This window comes from Heterocephalus glaber, unplaced genomic scaffold (assembly GCF_053883595.1).
Source record: "Heterocephalus glaber isolate CG9 unplaced genomic scaffold, H.glaber_assembly_v1.0 deba00000281, whole genome shotgun sequence".
Taxonomy (NCBI): domain Eukaryota; kingdom Metazoa; phylum Chordata; class Mammalia; order Rodentia; family Bathyergidae; genus Heterocephalus; species Heterocephalus glaber.
Window position 1 is genome coordinate 12,732,591 of NW_028258139.1, and position 19,777 is coordinate 12,752,367.

Genomic DNA, 19,777 nt, shown 5'->3' on the forward strand with positions numbered 1-19,777 from the left:
CTCTAAAAGGTTCACTATTACTGGTCTAGGTGGTCCCTGCCAGGCTCTGCAGGTCAACACTTGCTGGCTGTGATGAGGGCACTGCAGGGACTCAAGCAGTGGGAGGACACCTAAGGGACCCAGGCCATGAGGCGGGGACTGGGGTCAGGACAGAGGTAGGGTAGGAAGCTGAATGCAGCCTCACTTACCCATAGACTCAAATACCAGGTATATGTCCCTGTCGTTCTCTGCACGGATCACATCAAGGAGGCGGATGATGTTGGGATGGTCTCCAAACTCCTGTGGAGAGCAGGTTGTTGCTGGAAGGTCAGGGGTTTTGCTATGAGGGTCCAGGGGCCCAGCTTCCCACTGATCTGGAGAGACTGCACCTAGAGAAGGGAAGCAGCCAGGATGGCCTGAGCCACTCACCTGGAGCAGCATAATTTCCCGGAACGTTCTCTGGAAGAGACAGAAATAACCAAAGATGGTTGACACTTGTCACCCAAATACTCACTCAGCCAGGAATGCCAGGAGACCTGCTGGGATTGGGCCTCCCAGTCATGCCTGAGCTCCCAGACACCCAACCTTCCGCACACTTCTTCCCTATTGATTTACCTGGGCGTCTGTTTTATCCCTAAAGGCATCAAAGATTTTCTTGATGGCCACGACCTCACCAGTCCTCCGATCCACTGCCTTCCAAACAATGCCATAGGCCTGTGAAAGAAAGCTAGTTTCCTGTCCAGCCATCCCCGGCCCATCCAAAAAAGCTCCACAGAAAAGCTCTTCCTTCCCACTCTGGGTTGAGAGTGTGGTGAGCCCTGGAGCACTGGACCTGCAGAGGGAACTGTGGGCAGCAAGAGGCTGTGGTCACCAGGAAGGCCCCTGGGAGGAAATGAGGTCACAGGTGGGCACTTCTGGGCAGGCCCTGAAGCCCCTCCAGCCACCCATGCATTCTCAGTCCTATTCTCTCACACCCATCCAGCTTGCTTAGCCAATCCTGCTGAATTCCTCCTGAATCTGACCACTTCCTACCATCTCTGCTACCTCTACTGTTGTCTAGGGCACTGGCATCTCTTCCTGGATCACCACCCTACCCTCTTAACTCATTTCCTGTCACTCCCACCCACCCCATGGTGGCTGCTCCACAGAGCAGTCAGAGTGAGCCTTGGAAAGTGGCACCAATGACTGCTACAGCTCCTCCAGTGAATGACAATACAGGCCAGAATCCCTGAAGTTTCTCAGAAACTGCACCCCCACCCCATTTCCTCACCCTGGCTTACTTCACACCCAACTGTGTGGTTTATTAGCAGGTCCTTCTTTGACTCAGAGCCTCTGGACTTGCTATTTGAAGTCTAGTATCCTCTTCTTCCCTTCCCTCAGTTGAATATATACACACAACCAACCACACACCACGTACAAACTCACACTCAAATCACAAACCCACATGAGGTCACACACAGTTCCACCTCACATACCCGACAGACCTTCCTGGGCATGCTGAGATCCACCTCCCACCCCCGTGGCTGAAGCAGGGGCAACCTTCTGGGCGCGTCCTGTAGGCACCTAGAGAGGCAGCCTGGAAGCAGGGGCGGTAGGCTGGTGGGGCACCAAGACGGCTCCTCCTGAGACCACGGGGCCCTGTGAATCACCTTTCTTCCGGAGCCAGGTACCTGGTGGTCACCCAGTTTCCCAGTTTCCAGTTTCTGAGACACAGAGGGGCCCGAGGCCAAGCCACCCCTCCAGTTCCGGAGGAGGAAGGATGTGATCCAGGAGAGCTGCAGACATTGGAGGGACTAAACTCTGGAAGGGCCCACCCTGCCTGCAGGTGGCCTCGCCCTGCTTACCCCTTTCCCCAGCCGCCTCCTGAGCATGTATCTCTGGGCTACGTGGCTGTCCACCTCGGCGGCACACATGGCGGCGTTTTGTAGGCTTAGCTCACCCGAGGTAGGAGCTGTTGATCGGTTGCCATGGGAACCGTCAACTTACTGCACCTCCCCCGAGTCTGCGCCTGCGCCTGCGCCTGCCTGCACTAGTGACCAGGGTCTGTAGCCCTCTCCCAGAACCCGAGACGGCCTTGGCCCCGCTCCCTGACACTGCCCCTTGATGGTGCCGCTGGCCCTTCTGTCCATCCGCAACCCAGCCTGAGTTCAATCCCTAGTACCGGGAGAAAAAAAAAATCTGTTGCAGATCAGTAGATGTATAAAATACAGTGACGTGGAACAACTAGAAAAAATTCAAAACAAACAAAACCCCATTTTTTTCCTGGATTCTACAGTTTCTACAGTGGTAAAATTACCCTGTGCTACAGCTCTTAAATTTCTTAGCTCTTCCTCTCCATTTCTGCCTTACTTCTTTGTATACCCACCTAAAACCCTTTTCGGGATGTGCTGGAAAAAAAGGAAGAATAGATCAGTGTGACAAGACAGAAGACAGGGCAGGGCGCATGCTTAGAGAACTGTGAGATTCCTCCACAGGCCTTCTGGAAGGGCGACCATTAAGAAGACTGGCGAACTCGGGTCCTAGTGCCCAGTCCCTTAACCCCTGCTCGAACCCAGTGAGAGGCCTGAAGCACTTGGAAGTCACGTGCTGCCAGGGTCGCTTCAGTGATTGGCTTAGCTGAACGTGAAGATGCGGCGGTGGTTGCTGAATATTTTTATTCACCTCGGCCTGGTCTTTGTAGTTGCCTGGCCTTGCAAGTGCCAGAGCGTCTTGGGTTGTGGTTTGGTTGTAGGAATGAGAAACGCGCTGGTGACATTGTATCCCCAGTGCGCCTGCCCTCTTCTGATACCGGGAGGGCAGGAGATGCAACTTTGCATGCTTCTCGGTGTAGACCTTTAACGGCCAAGGGTCACAACTGAATGCATCGAAAAGTCTCGCTGCGGACCTTCATAGGGAGACAGGAGGATATATAAGGCAGAAGACTGAAAGGCTTCTCATCCAGTTATTCAGATGCATCCTGCGTGCGAAAATGTGTTCTAGGAGTCACTATTGGAACAGTTTTGTACGACCTGCTTCCGACGGGGGGGTGTGAGGTCCCTTCAAAAGCAAGCATCTGAAAGTAGAATCTTAGGCGTTTGATGGTGTATCAGACTTGTGGATGGTAACTTTGTGATACTGTATTTTATTTTCCCCAAAGATTTGGAATTGATGGGTGGTATTTTTGGGGGAGGGTTATCAAGGCAAGATTGCAAGTTTAAAAAAAAAAAGACTGACCTCACCAAGTGAGGGACAGGATGCTGCTACCTGGTGGACAGGAGTATACAATGCTACAACCACTTTGGAAAACAATATGGCAGTTTCTTAAAATAGTGAACATAAATTTGTCTTTTATTCCAAGGTATTTAGCCAAGAGAAATAAAAATATACACCCACAAAAAGAATTCTAATAGCCCCAAACTGGAAACAACTCATACGTTGCTTCCAGCATTTGAAAAGGGAAGGGATAGCCAAATTGTGGTCCACTTATTGAATGGAAAGCCACTTAGCAATGAAAAGGAAGAAACTAATAATATACCCAACAGCATGGATGAATCCCAAGATCATTGTTGGCTGAAAGGAGTCAGCCTCCCCTCTTGGAAGAGTACTCTGTATGATTCTATTTTACACCATTCTAGAAAATGCCAACTACTGGACAGTGGAAGATGAGGGCTGGTGGGAGGTGAGACAGATTGCAAGTGTGGGAGCAAGGTTGTGGAAGTGTCAGAAATAATCAACTGTGGTGATAGCTTTGGGGTATATATTTATGTCTAAACTATTTGAATAGGGCCAGGTGTGGTGGCACACACCTGTAATCCCAGCACTGGAGAGGCTGAGGCAAAAGGAGCTCATCAAGTTTGAGGCCAGCCTGTGCTAATAGTGAGTTCAAGGCCAGCCCCTGAACTCCATAGCAAGAACTTGTTTCAAAAAAGCAAAACAAAACAACAACAAAACCCTGTTTGAATAGCATACATCAAATCTGTGAAGTTTATTGTACCCAATTATACCTCAATATAAAGTTGGAAGGGTAGGAAATAAATTAGAAAAGAAAAAATAAAAAGGATTGGGAAACTTCTGGTAACTGGACCTCTCCTACTTCAATGAAACCTGGACCAAGTATGTGAAGCAACTGTTTGTAAACTTTGGACAAGCAGGGCAGGCCTGAGGTCCCTGCCAAAACAAAGAACAGCTGGGGGGGGGGGGGCGTGCGCTGGGCAGCTCCCCTGAGATCACAAAGAGAGGGGAGATCTTCCAATGTCAAACAGAAGGGACCACCCACGAGACACCTCAGTGACTAGAGCTAGAGCTACTCCACACACCCCATGAGGCTCAAAAACAAACACTGGAAGGAATAAAATGATGCAAAGATAGCTCACCAAAACGAACTTCTCCACTCTTTAAAGATAAAGAGAAACAGCAGCAAAACAATGTTTAATACCAAAATGCACAATAGTTAGCAGTATGATGAAGGGATTTGAACAGAAAATACTCCAAAGAGGGCTGGGGATTTAGCTCAGTGGTTCCGCCACCTGCCTCGAAAGTGCAAGGTCCTGAGTTCAATACCCAGTACCAAAAAAAAAAAAAAGAAAATACTCCAAAGAAGTGTGGCCAACAGCACATTAAAAGATGTTCCACACCATTAAAGACATAAGACACATCATTTTATAGTCATTAGGATGGCTATTCTTTTTTCTTTGTTATTTAAAATTTATTTATTTATTTTTGGTACCAGGGATCGAAATCGGGTCCTTGGAAATCGGGTCCTTGCACTTGGTCAGCAGGTGGTGAAATCACAGAGCTAAATCCCCGGCCCTGTTGTTGTTTTAAATAAGGTCTCACTATGTAGTTCAGGCTGGCCTTGAACTCACTGTGTAGCCAAAACTTGCAGTAATCCTCCTGCCTCAGCCTCCTGAGTGCTGGGATTACAGGTGTGCGCCACCACACACAGCAGGATGGCTATAATTTAAAGAGAAAAAAACAAATGTCAGCAAGGACATGGAGAAATTGAAACCCTTCTACATTACTCAGAGAAATGTAAAAAGGTATAGCCACCCTGTAGAAAACAGTTTGGCAAGGGGCTGGGGATTTAGCTCAGTGGTTTCTCCGCCTGCTGCGCAAGCACAAGGACCTGAGTTCGATCCCCAGTACCAAAAAAAAAAAAACAAAAACAGTACAGTATAAGCAAAAAGTAACTGGAAAAATAAAATTGGGCTGGGGATTTAGCTCAGTGGTTTCACCGCTTGCTGCGAAAGCGCAAGGACCCCAGTTCGATCCCTGGTACCAAAAAAAAAAAAAGGTTAAACATAGAATTAGCATATGATCCAGCAATTTCACTTTTATATTTATACCCAAGAGAATTAAAAACAGATTTTCAAATGCTTCTACATAGGTGTTCAAAGCAGCAGTATTCACAAAACCCAAAAAGTTGAAACAAGGCAAATATTCAGCAACCAGTGACTGGACTGTATTAAAGTTCTCCAAAGAAAGCAAAAGGATGGATGGATGGATAGATGGATGGATGGACAGATAGACAGATACAAAGATAGTGTAAGAGAGAGTTTATAATGAGAATTAGCTCATGTTATTTTGGAGGCCAACAAGTCCTGTAATCTGACATCTGCAAACTTGAGAACCAGGAACACAAGTGGTATAATTCAGTCTGAATCCAGACTTGAAAAATGGGGGAAGGGGGTGCTGGTGTGAGTCCCAGATGCCAGAGAACCTGGAGCTTGGGTGTCTCTGACCAGGTGAATAATCAGGGTCAGAAGATGCCTGACCCAGCACCAGAAAAAAAGCTGATTTGTCCATTTTGTTCTATTTGGGCCCTCAGTGGATTCGGTGATGCCCACCTGTATTGATGAAGGTAGATCTTCTTTCTTCAATCTATAGAGTTAAGCACAAGGTCCTGAGTTCAATCCCCGGTACCAAAAAAATTAAAAAATTAGAGATCTATAGAGTTAAATGCTACCTCTTCTAGAAACACTCTCACAAACACAATCAGAAATGTTTTACCAGCTGTTTGGGTATCCCTTATCAAAGTCAAGTTGATATATAAATGTTACCATCACAAGATAAACATAATATGGTATAGCCATACATTTTCTCTAGCTATGAATTTACTGAATAGATTCCTGTCTAAAAGGAAGGTATAGCCTGGGATGTAGCTCAGCAGCACAGCACCTGCCTGGCAAGCACAAGGTCCTGAGTTCAATCCCTGGTACCAAAAAATAAAATAAAATAAAATAAAATAAAATAAAATAAAATAAATAAAATAAAGGTACAGCCCAAGCACCTTGAGTGTATAGGACCGAGTTGCTTTTATTTGGCTATAAAATCAATAGGAGATGAAAGAAATGTCCCATTGGCAACTAACTTGGTCCAAATAAGTCAGTATAGGTTCCCGGTTTCAGACTTGATGTGAATGGAAAAGATTGTATTGGAAAGTCAAAGTGACTACTGCCTTTCAATTTGTACAACTCTTATTATTCACTCATTCAAGAGAACCTGCCATTTGAAAGGAAAACTAGCCTAAAATTTGAAAAGACTACAAGCTCATCTTAAGGCATGTTACTGCAGGATCATATTTTCTTTTCTTTCTTCTTTTTTTCCAGTACTGGGGATCGAACTCAGGACCTTGCACTTGCCAGGCAGGTGCTGTGCCACTGAGCTAAAATCTCCCCTAGAATGTTTTCAGAAACACTCCAAGATAAAATGGCAGAGATCTGACCTTCTGGTAAGTATCAGAGGTTGATAAATCCTCTGACTGCCTAGAAAGGGGGATGGTGAGGGCTAAAGAAAAAAAATAGAGACTTACATAGTTTCAAGTATAAGGGGGCAGGTCAGTGCCTCAGAGTAGGAAAAGATGAAGACATTCCAAGCTTGCCACTATTTATTGGGGTTCATAGGAGAATCAGATGTCTCAGAGGGTGGCAGTAATCCTACGAAGATGAGGATCTTATGCTGATGAGGATCTCAGGTGGAAGAGGAATTTATGTTGATTAGGATGGTGAGAGGAGCGAAATGTTCTTAAAATAGTAGGTGGGATGAGTTAAGCTGATAAGGAGTTTATCCCTCCTCAGGTGAAACCTTTCTCTTTTTGAGTGTGCAGGCCTTTTTTTTTGGTACTGGGGATCTAACTCAGGACCTCACACTTGCCAGGCAGGCCCTGCGCCACTGAGCTAAATCCCCAGCCTAACCTTTCTTTTTTTGTATTACTACTCCATTCTCAAAGAACTAGGATGTCTTCAGCTGATGGAATCTTGCCCTTGAGCATCATAGCATCATGGGAGTATTGAGGCCTCAGACAACCCTAATCATAATTTAATTGTGAAATGATTTTCCTCCAAAAATTATGTAGAATGGCTCCTGACAGGCAAGAGCTTGTATCCAAGTGTTTAACTGAATAGTCATCAAACAAGTGTTCCAAACCAAATGTTAAGAAGGTGAAGTGGATTGTTTCTGGGTATACTGCATGGCAACTGAACCATAGTTACTATAGAATAACTCACCTTCTAACAATTCCTGAAATGGTTCCTTAATTGGTAGATTTGGTTGTTATTCTCCATACAGAGAAAATTCTTTAATTTTCTTCTACAATTTATTTTGGGGGGTGGATTTTTTTTTTTTTTTTTTTTTTTTTGTACCGGAGATCAAACTCAGGTCCTTGCACTTGTGCAGCAGGTCACAAAACCACTGAGCTAAAGCCCTGGCCTGGGGGGTGGATTTTTGAGACAGGGTCTTGCTATGCATTTCAACCTAAACTTGAACTCACTATGTAACCCAGGCTGGCCTTGAACTTGCAATACGCCTGCCTCATACCCACCCCCCCATGCTGGGATTACAGGCATGGCCACCACACCCAGCCTCTTTTAAAATTAAATATTGAAATCTTATCTTCAAAATAAACCAACTGGACTTGGAACAGCAAAAGGAAAAAAATGTCATCACCAATCTAGTCAACTAATATTTGAAGGCATTTACTATATATAAGGTACAACAGTCTAAGAAAAGGAATTATCCAATCTCTGACATATATGGTAAGCATTTCATTAAATTATCAGCTTAGAGAACAACATCCTTCTTAATATCTGAATTTTTAAAGTAGTCCTGAAGTAGTGGATTTTTTATTGTACATTTTGCTATATGTAGTCCCAAGCTCTAGCTCATTTAAAGTTATAACAGGCCAGGCGTGGTTTTGCATGCCTGTAATCCCAGCACTTGGAGGCTGAGGCAGGGGGATCGCCATGAGTTTGAGGCCAGCCTGGGCTACATAGTGAGTTCAAGGAAAGCCTGAATTACATAGTGAGACCCTGTTTCAAAAAACAAAAAAACAAGCGCAAGGTCCCGAGTTCAATCCCTGGTACCAAAAAAACCCCCCAAAAAACAGGGCCAGGGATTTAGCTCAGTGGCACTGCACCTGCCTCGCAAGCACAAGGTCCTGAGTTCAATCACTGATACCAGGGAAAAATATAAATAAATTAATAAATAATAAAGTTATAACAGAACCAAAAGTTTGATCCATATATGAACTAATTTGAGACTCAGCTTACAAGCAGAATCATTATGAACTTGAATATTATACCTTAAGAAAAAGTAATACAGAGCAGATGATCTGTGTTGGGTTTCTAAAAATTACCAATATGTCTCAATGAACTGCTACAGCAATTGGAATACTAGAAAGTAATTATATTCAAAACAAATGTAAATTCACTCACAGTATGTATTCTATATGTTCTTGCCATCTAAATTTATTCCAGTAATGATTTATCTTTTCCTATTCAAAACTAAACATTAGCGTTTAATACATCTACTTATGATTATGAAACTTAGGTATGAAAAATTTACTTTTAACAGCTAGTAGTATTTTTTTTTTGGTACTGGGGATCGAACTTGGGACCTTGCACTTGCAAGGCAGAGGCCAGAACCACTGAGCTAAATCCCCAGCCCAGCTAGTAGTATTTAGACAAACTTTTGATAAGTGGGGTTTTGTTCTTTACAGAAATAATATTATTGCAGCAACAAAGAACATTGCTTTGAAGCCTTTCTCCACAAGCCTGAATATGGATTCCATGATTTCATAATAGATTTAAGCTATGAAGCCTTCAAAATCACAACTGGATTAATACAATGTTTTCCAACTTTGGGAAAGCTGCCTAATTAATAAAATTCTGTAGTAGGATCATTTAATTTGAACTCATCTGTAAAACTAAAGGCATAAATGTGAAACCCTTAATACCAAACCTGCAAAGGTGAACTGTGAATCTTCATTTCTAACATTAATCTAACTTTCTATATTAGATTACTATATTATATGTAAGTGATATTAAAAATGGTAACCTACTTAATTTAAATGTTAAATTTTAAGTTATGAAGTTTACATCAAAGCCAACATTTCATACATGCATTTTTTGAAGGCATAATAAGGCCTGCCCATGGTGGTACGAGATGTAGTCCCAGCACTCAGGAGGCTGAGGCAGGAGGATCGCCATGAATTCGAGGCCAACCTGGGCTACATAGTGAGTTCAAGGCCAGCCTGAATTATAGAACAAGACTGTGTCTCAAAAAAAAAAAGTATAATAAGGGTTATATTCTAAATAATGTAATGGTTTCTTGGCACCCATAATGCAAGTAATAGATAATTCAGAGGTGAGAATGGTATTGCTATAGGGGAATTACATTTAAAGACATTTATATTAAGTCAAAATACAGACCTAGTAAGTTTGGCATAGTCACTGAGCTATCTTTAATATTTCTTCTAAAAAACAGGTGATGTTTATATCCATGATAAAAATTATTTTTATACAGAATCTACTTCCTCAGTCAACAAGTATATTCTGTTATACTACATAATAACTCAAAGTCAATTATCACTCTGAAAACTTGCTTTACCCTAAGTTCTGGCTAGATAGAGCACTCCAAAAGTTTTTACTATGGCCTGTTACTTTAAAACTGCCACTGTTTCTAATGTAGTTTTTTAAAAAAGGAATAGAATATACTTTCACAAATTTCCAAACTGTGTCTTAAGAAAAGTAAGTAGGCATAATTGTGAGATCAGTGATGTAGTGTTCGAATTCTCCATATGAGCCAATGAATATAAGGAGATGTACATATATTGTTAGTGTTGTAAATAGTTACTCAGTGAATCCTGAAGCCTGAGTCTATCCAGAATGGATGTAATCAATTTTGACATTGTGTTATAGATAAATAAGCATTGAAAAAGAAAACCAAAGAACTACAGTATATTCCATCTTTAACTCTTTGTAAACCATGTTTTGTGAGTAACTTCAGTTTTACCAAAAGACTGATATATTTCAATATTTTGAAAACATCAGTATTAATTTTCTTTTTTCGGTACCAGGGATCGAACTCGGGACTTTATGCTTATGAGACAGGTGGCAGAACCACTGAGCTAAATCCCCGGCCCTAGTATTAACTTTGAGTGGCAGGGCCAGGGATTTAGCTCAGTGGTTTCAGCCCCTGCCATGCAAGCACAAGGTTCCAAGTTTGATCCCTGGTACTAAAAAAAAAAAATTGTTTTTGAGTGGCAGAGGTAACCTAACCAACTGGCATTATGTTTGGTACTAAGAGACATACCTGCTGGATGTGGTGGCAAATGTCCATAATCCCAGCACTCAGGAGGCTGAGGCAAGAGGACTGCTGAGAGTTCAAGGCCCACCTATGCTACATAGTAAGTTCAAGGCCAGCATGAATTCCATAGAAGACCCTGACTCAAAAAACAAAATCAGGGCCAGGGATTTAGTTCAGTGGTTTCGCTGCCTGCTGCACAAGTGCAAGGACCCGAGTTCGATCCCCGGTACCAAAAAAAAAAAACCCAAAACAAAAAAAAATATCAAACAGAGCCAGGCATGATGGTGCACTCCGGTAATCCCAGCATTCGGGAGGCTGAGGCAGGAGGATCGCCAAGAGTTGGAGGCCAGCCTGGGGTACATAGTGAGTTCAGAGCCAGCCTGAACTACAAAGGGAGACCCTGCCTCAAAACAAACAAACAAAAACAAAAAGATAGAGAGACCATTCAATAAAATCATTGAAATTTTTAAAAAGAAATGCTGTAGACCTATAAGCCAGGCATGGTGGTGCACACCTGTAATCCCAGCACTCAGGAGGCTGAGGCAGGAGGATCACCACAAATTTGAGGCTAGCCTGGACTTCACAGTAAGTTCAAGGCCAGCCTGAAGTGCATGGTGAGACCCTGCCTCAATAAACCAAAAAAAAAAAAAAAGGATCTATAAATATGGCAGAGATGATGGAATTAGCAATGTTTATAAAAGGAGCTAGCCTAAATATGCTGAAGAGTTTAAAGAAAAGCATGAATATAACTAGATAAGAAAGATAATTATTGAAAATAACTAAATGGAATTTCTAGAGCTTAAATATAAAATATCTGAGCTGGGAATGTTGGCACAAAGCTATAATCTCAGCACTCTGGGAGGCTGAGTCAGGAGGATCACAAATTCAAGCCCACTCTGGGCAATTTAGCAAGACCCTGTCTCAAAGTAAAAGATTTAAAAAGGGCCAGAGATATAGCTTAGTGTGAAGGCTCCATGTTCAATCCCAAATACTAATAACCCTCCCACACACACACAAAGAAAAAAAAAAACAAAGGGAGCTACTTACAAAGAAACAAAAAGAAGCATATAACTTCAGAGCTCTCATTGGAAAACAATTTCAAACCAGGGCTGGGGATTTAGCTCAGTGGCGCTGCGCCTGCCTCAAAAGCGCAAGGTCCTGAGTTCGATCCTCCGTACTGAAAAAAACCCTTCAAGCCAGGTGACAAAGCAATGATATCATTAATGTACAAAAAGAAAAAGAAACTACGCTAACCTAGAGTTAAATCCTCAGAGAAAATATTCCTCCAAAGTGAAGGAAAAGAAACACTTTCAAGCATACAAAAGCTGAGCATATCTATCACTGGCGGACCTGTGCTATAAAAGATATCAGGAAAACTTTCTCAGGATGAAGAAAGATGCAGTCTGGATGAAAATATAGATCTATAAAGAAATGAAGAGCCCAGGAAATGATAAACAGGTAGCTAAATATAAAAGACATCTTTCTCCTTTATTAAATTTCATCAAAAGACAGTTGACTGTTTAAAGCAGAAATAATAATATCTTGTGGAGTCTCTAACTTGCAGAGGCAAAATTTATGACACCAGTAGCATGAAGCATGAAAGGGAGCTGGGACCAAACATTTATATTACAAAATAATATGCAGTTGTATAAAATAAGTTTCCTACATTATATGTAAAATATTATAATATTATTTGAAGGTAGACTGTGATAATTTAAAGATACATATCTTTATCCTTAATACAACAAGTGAATATACATAGAGATATAGCTAGTAAGCTCATTCTAGAATTTTAAAAATTATTCATTTAAAAAGAAAGCAGGAAAATAAGGAAAAAGAACAAGGGAGGGATGAGACCAAGAGAAGATAAAGAGGAAAATGGTAGACTTAAACCTAACCATATCGATAATCATATTACATAAAAGTAGTCTAGGGGGCCGGGGATTTAGCTCAGTGGTTCTGGCGCCTGCCGCGCAAGCACAAGGTCCTGAGTTCGATCCCCGGTACCAAAAAAAATGTAGTCTAAATACTTTGGTTAAAAGAGAGATGATATAACTATTTCTAAAAAGTTAAAATTCAGGGCTGGAATTATAGCTCAGTGGTAAAGCACCTGCCTAATATGCTGTGGGCCCTAAATCTTTAGCAATTTTCTAAATATCATTCTGTTATTTATTTTTACAGGTGAAAGAATCTAAGCCAAGGCCTCACACATGCTAAGGAAGAGCTCTACCACTGAGCTACATCCTCAGCTCCTCTGTTATTTATTGTTAATTCAATCCTGTGGGACCAGAGAACCTAATTTATATGATCGCAATTCTTTTAAATCTGAGATTCTATCCCTAGCATCACCTACACAAAAAAATTAAACAATGTTTCAATTATAGAAATTATGTGTGTATAAAAATTATGCACATTTAGCAGCCAAGTATGTTGGTGCATACTTGTAATCCCACCACTCTGGGAGGCTGATTCAGGAGGATTGAAAGTTTGGGTCCAGCACGGGCAACTTACCAAGACCCTGTCTTAAAAAAAAAAAGGACCGAAGATTTAGCTCAGTGGCACTGTGCAAGGTCCTCAGTTTGATCCCTGGTACCAAATAAATAAATAAATAAAGGGCTGAGGATGTAGCATATCACAAAAGCCTTGGGTTCAATTCTCAGGACAGTGGTATAAAAAAGCATTCATATATTAATTAATGCTATGTATGTACAATCATACAAGGAGTAAATTTTAATTATGAATGGTTAAAGTTAAAATGATAAAAGATATAACATGTAATCACTAGTAGTTAAACTAATACCAGGCAAAGTAAACTCCATGGACTATTCAGACAGGAACAGGTCACCATTACCAGTGTTAACTCATCAAACAAATATATCCTGAGAGTGTACACACCTAGCAAAGCCTGAAGATCCAAAAGCAAAGCTGACATAACTGAAAGGAGAAATAACCAAATCTACACTGAAAATTGGAGATGTGAACATTACTCTTTCAATTACAATAGAACAAACAAGCAGAAAATGAAGATGTAGCAGACTTAAACATTGTTATCATTGAATTTAACCTGACATTTGTAGGACAATCCACTCCACCCACAACAGAATACACTCACTTCCCTAGCATGTGTGAGGCCGTGCTTAGATCCCTATGCCTGTAAAGATAAACAGAAAGACATTTAGAAAGTAGCTAAAGATTTAGAGATTAAACAGTATACTTCTAAATAAACAATGTGTCAAAGAAAACCTAAATTAAATTAGAAATACTTTGAACTGAAAGATAATGGAAACAATAAATGAGTGACATGGAGCTAAAGCAATTCAAAGAAGGTCATACGTAGTTCTAAATATTTTACATTAGAACAGATAAAAGGTTTCAATAAAAAGGAGAAAAAAGGGCCAGAGATTTAGCTCAGTGGTTTCGTTGCCTGCTGTGCAAGCACAAAGACCCGAGTTTGATCTCTGGTACCGGGGTGCAGGGGGGAGGAAAAAAAGAAATAAATAAATAAAGGAAAAAAGTGAAACTCAAAATAGGTAGAAACATGGTAATAATAGTGGAAATTACTATACTGTAATGGAAAATTGACAAGCAATAAAGCAAACCAATAAGACTAAAAAGCAGGTTCTTTGAATAAATGGAGTACAATCTAGCTAGGCTGATTAAAATGAAGAGAAGGACATTACTGAGGTCAGGATGAAGGAACATACATTCTTACCAAATTCATCCTCCAAAGATTAAAAAGATAAGGGATTCTTACCAACTTCACACCAACACGATTAATTTCTTAGATGAGATGGCAGATTCATTAGAAGAGTGGGAGAAGACACCAGATATAATTAACATGAATATGAATTTAAAAGGTGACTAGTCACAGAACCAACAGGAGTAGGACCCATAGAGGGAGATGGACAGAGGCCTGGTAACGATGGGCCAGGCTGGAGGAAACTGAGCTGGTCGTGCTGATGGCCGGTCCAAGGCCAGGAGTGGGGCTGTGAATGGAGCCAGGAGACCAGGAAAAACACCACGCCAGACCTGGATGCTGCAGGGAGGCCCCCTGCCCCCTGTTTGGTCATCAGGAACTGCAGGTACATGCAAAAGACTTAGTAAATGAGATCAAGAAGACCCAGAGCTTTGTGTGGTGGTGCACACCTGTAATCCCAGCACTTTGGGAGGTTGAGGCAGAAGGATCACAAATTCAAACCCAGACTGGGCAATTTACTGATTTAGCAAGACCCTTTAGTAACCTTAGCAGGCAATTTAAAAATGAGCTGGAGATGTAGCTCAGTTCAAAAGTCCTGGGTTCGATCCCCTTTACTTTTTTTTTTTTTTTTAAAGGGTCATTTTCAAGCCACAAGCCAGGGGCAGTGGTGCATACTGAGACAGGAGGACAGCTTAGCAAGTTCTTGTTTCAAAATAGAATAAAAAGAGAGGGCTCACTTCGGCAACACATATAGTAAAATAAAAAGACAAAGAGCTGCAGGAGAGTAGCTTCAGGATGCCACTGCAGAAGGTAGTGAGGAAGACTAGCTGGTCCTCAGACCACAGAGGGTGGGTGACAGGTGCAGGCTAGCTCCTCCGCTCCTCCTGTCCCCTCTGTGACCCCAAAATACAGGAAGCTTGGGTACTGCCGCTCTGCAGCCCTCCTTCACCCCTGAAGGTGGCCAGTGAGCAAAGTTATACCAACACCAATGAATTCTCAACGAAAACAATTCTTCAGGATGAACTTCAGTACACTTCATTACTCCCCTCCCCCCATCCCCAACCAGGGATCAAACTCAGGACTTTGCACTTGCCAGGCAGGTGTGGTGCCACTGAGCTAAATCCTCAGCCCAGCACACTTCATTATTTTTTTTAATGTTTTAAAAATAACTTTATTATCAAACACACACATATATAAAAAATTAAAACCATTCAAAGAAGAACAAAGCAAGAGGGAAAAAACTACAATAATATTCAAATACAGTAGAATTCAACCAAAACTGAAAAGCACTTAAACATTTTTCCATATAACTTTAAAAAAGCATCTCAAGCACCAACAAGACACGAGGCTGTGATTTGTTTCAGAAAGATTCCCAAAACCAACAAATAATGAACAAATAATGATCTGGAAAAAAACTAGTTAGTAGATTCCGCATAAGCCAAACTCCTCCCTAATTTAAATTTTGATACAGTCATATGACACACGATGGAAACACAATCCGAGAAATATGTTGTTAGGCCATTTCATCCATGTGTATCCTAAATTACACTTTCAGTTTCTCACACTAGAGAAACTACTCGGTATTTACACATATGTGTCCTATTTATTTCACTTAAGAGAATGGCCTCAATATGCATCCATTTAGCTACAAATGTCTCTAGTTTCTCGTTCTTTATGGCTGAGTAGTACTCCATTTTATAAAAAAAAAGACCCACATCTTCTTTATCCAGTTTCTAGTTGATGGGCAATTGGGCTGTTTCCAAACTTTCGCTATTACAAACTGTGCCGCTATAAACATGGGTGCACATATATCGCTGTGGTATAATTCTTTTAATTCTTTGGGGAAGATACCCAGCAGGGGAATAACTGGGTCAAACGGGACCTCTAGCTCTAGTTCTTTGAGGTATCTCCATACTGATTTCCACAGTGGTTGCACCAGTCTGCACTCCCACCAACAATAGAGAAGGGTTCCTTTCTCCTCACACCCCCGCCAGCATTTATTAGATGATATTTTGGGGGCGGGGGGGGGTACTGGGGATCAAACTCAGGTCCTTGTACTTGCAAGGCAGGCGGCAGAACCACTGAGCTAAATCCCCGGCCCTAGATGATTTCTTAATAGCAGCCATTCTTTCTGGGGTGAGGTGGAATCTCAGTGTTGTTTTCATCTGCATCTCTCGAATGACCAGTGATGTTGAACATTTTTTCATATATTTATTTGCTGCTTTTACTTCTTTGTCTGAGAACTGTCTGTTCATTTCAGATGCCCATTTTTGAATTGGGTCTTTGAATTTGGGGGTCTGATTTTTTCAATTCTTTATATATTCTAGATAGTAGTCCTTTGTCTAAGGTAGAGTTGCTGAAAATTTTTTCCCATATTGTAGGTTGCCTCTTAGCTCTGGTGGTGGTTTCTCTTGCAGTGCAGAAGCTTTTTATTAAGATCCCAGTTGTTGATTCTTTGTGCAAGTTCCTGTGCCACTGAGGTTTTTTTCATAAAGTCTTTTCCTATACCAATATCTTCAAGAGTTCTAGCTATCTTCTAGCAAATTTAGTGTTTCTGTCCTAATATTTAAATCTTTAATCCACATTAATTTAGTGCATGGTGATAGGTATGGGTCTAGTTTTAATCTTTGGGAGGTTGAAATCCAGTTTTTCCAACACCATTTATTAAACAGGCAATCTTTCCTCCAATGAGGATGGCTGGCTCCTTTGTCAAAGATGAGGTGGCTGAGCATATCAGTAGTTGTTTCTGCATCTTCTAATCTATTCCACTGATCCTCAGGTCTGTTTCTTTGCCAATACCATGCTGTTTTTATCACAGTAGCTTTGTACTATAGTTTCAAGTTGGGGATTGTAATACCCCTAGCCATATCTCTGTTGCCTAAAATTTCTTTTGCTATTCTAGGTTTCTTCTGGTTCCAAATGAATTTTTGGATTGTTTTTGCACTTCATTATTAAATCAGTTTCTTAGGAACAAAATTAAACCATTTCCAACTTTATGTGTTTTCTCCGAGGGCCACTATTTCTACCTAGTCCAATTTTCTCTGGTCCTAATATACTTGGAGATAAAAGTTTTGTGAAGAGGATTTTATTTTCCCATCAACTGTCAATAATAAATTCTGCCAGGGCTGGGGATTTAGCTCAGTGGCACTGTGCCGGCCTCGCAAGCTCAAGATCCTGAGTTCAATCCCCCATACTGCCAAAAAATAAAAAATAAATTCTGCCACACACAGCTGTAACCTTCAGCTTTATTTCGAGCGCAGCATCAACCTGAACCTTGTGTTTAATGTTTAGCAACGAGTAGGAAAATCGTGGGTAGTTTAGGCAGGGCTCATGCAGAAGACCTGAGTGTATTTAATAACCTTTGAATTGCTGGGACACAATACCTGATGTTTACAACTTAAAGGTTCTCAGTTTCAGAGCTTGCAGTCTGTTTTAGTTACTTTTTTCATGGCTGAGACAAAACACCTGACAAGTTAAAGGAGGAAAAGTTTATTTCAGGTCACAGTTTGTAGTCCATGGTCAGCTACCTGCAAAGCAGTGTGGCATGGCAGAGGGGCACTGCAGACAAGAAACAGCTCATGGCAGAGCAGGCAGGAGGCAGCAAGTTGCAAGCAGAGAACCAAGCCAGCAAGCAGCAAGGGTCACTTTTCTTTTTTTTAAAGTTTTTTGGAGACAGGGTCTCACCATGTAGTCCAGGCTGGCCTCATGGCAATCCTTGTGGCTCAGTCTCCCAAGTGTTGGGATTACAGGAGTGCACTACCATAACAGGCTTCCTTTCTCTTTTTGTCCCATCTGGGTTATCAGCCTTTTGGGTGGTGCCACCACACCCAGGGTGGGCCTTCCCATTTTCCACACCCAGAACTATGCTAATTCCAATCAGTAGAGTAATTTAATACCATACCCTTAGTCCCATTATCACACATCCTAGATCCAGCCAGCTCCAGCTCTGAAAAGCCCCGCTATGAGTGCATGAGGCTTTGGTTGGACATATAGATACAAGCCAGAATGCACTCCATGGTCAACTGGCTCCAAGGCAGGAACATCATCATGGCAGAGGAAAGCTACTTATCCCATGGCAATCAGGAAGCAGAGTAAGAGGGAAAGAGCCCGAGAGGAAGGGCACAGGGCTCACCTGTCCCCTGCTGTGCTACATACAGCCTGCCTACTGCCCATCCTGTCTCATACACAACCTCCCCTAAGACAGTGAAACTTGCAAGCAGCTGCCACATTGAGTTTCAAAGCTGTCTTCTCTCTCCTGCTTCCAACGTGGGCTTCAAATTCGGGTGCCCAGGCTCCAGCCTCCTGTCCCTCATCTGAACCTCTCCTAGGAGGGTATACTGTGTAGGAGCTGTACACCTGGCTGTGCCTGGGATCATGCACCTGCAGGCTTGGACTTGGAAATCAGGGATTGGGGAAGGCACGCCCTGGCTGGGCTCCCCTTACACTGCCCTTGGGACCTCTCAGACTGTGTGGGGTTGAGTGTGAGCCTGTTGTCATCATTGAGCCTGTCCTAGGCTCTGGTCCCTGGGCATCCTGTTTTCTACCCTCTCCTTCATAAAAGAGGTGGCGGGCACCCCAAGATCCCACATGGGCCCCAGCTGCCTTGGTCAGGCATAACTGGGAGCTAAGCCTCTGAACACCCTTGAAGCTGCCATCCCTGACTGCTGCAGCAGCAGGCCAGCGGCTTGGTCCATGTGCTCCATGTACCCACCAGGGTCTCCTGACGCAGACCTGCCCTTGCGCTGGGGAAGGGGGTGGCAGCAGCCATGGCTTTAACTGGACCATGTGACAGAGGGGACAGAGTGCTTCCTCCCAGGTCAGCTCGGGCCTGGGCCTCATACTTGCATCTGTGAGCCTTGTATGGATCTAGCATGGGTTCCAATGTGCCTGGCTGTGGAGGGGAGGGCCCTTGTTCCACCTCAGGGGGGGTTGGGCTGGGGGAGGGGTGTCGTAGTTACTGTTCTCTCATTGCTGAGACAAAATACCCAACACCCAAACTTAAAAGGGGAAAGGTTTATTTAGCTCACAGTTTGTAGAGGTTTCAGTCCATAATTGGCTGGCTCCAAGGCAGGGTGGCTTGGCAGAGGGGTACCACAGAGGAGAACCACTTTATGACAATCAGAAGACACCAAAAGAGAGCAAAGGGGCAAGGGACCTGACAAACCTCTTTCTGTCCTTTATATTGTATCCAGGCTACCAAGATTAGGGTAGGTGCCAAACCAATCAGTGGACTGATTTAGTAATCACCCACCCTTAATCCTAGCATTGCAAGCATTGCACCATGAATCAGTCACACACTCTAGATTTACCTCTGAAAAAGCCCCATCTAAGACTGCATGAGGCTTTGGGGGGACATCTAAACACAAGCCATAACAAGGGGGCAGGCTCTAATTGGGCCCAAGGATGCAGATCATCCGGCCCAGGGCCTGACCCCAGCCAGAGACCACACTGGCCAGATCCACTGGACCTCTCTCACTGACCTGCCCGAGCCTCCATTACCATGGTGGTTGCCATCAGCTCTCTGCTTCTGACAAAGAA

At 42.6% G+C, this 19,777-nt stretch overlaps 1 protein-coding gene across 14 annotated transcripts in view; it reads right to left on the minus strand.

Moving 5' to 3' along the window:
- Mapk15 (mitogen-activated protein kinase 15) overlaps positions 1 to 19,777 on the minus strand; it is a 36,594-nt gene that overhangs the window by 13,490 nt on the left and 3,327 nt on the right. For 10 of the 14 annotated variants that reach the window (XM_087183671.1, XM_087183650.1, XM_004837800.3 and 7 more), the window contains exons 1-4: positions 1,824 to 1,978; positions 595 to 693; positions 409 to 438; positions 189 to 279 (exon numbers count right to left, since the gene is read on the minus strand). In XM_087183671.1, coding sequence (XP_087039797.1) covers positions 189 to 279; positions 409 to 438; positions 595 to 693; positions 1,824 to 1,892 — 289 coding nt within the window. In that variant the 5' untranslated portion in view covers positions 1,893 to 1,978. Of the gene's footprint in view, positions 1 to 188; positions 280 to 408; positions 439 to 594; positions 694 to 1,628; positions 1,979 to 19,777 lie in introns of those variants that run through there. The other 4 variants (XM_087183686.1, XM_087183637.1, XM_087183672.1 and 1 more) reach the window with 4 other exon arrangements.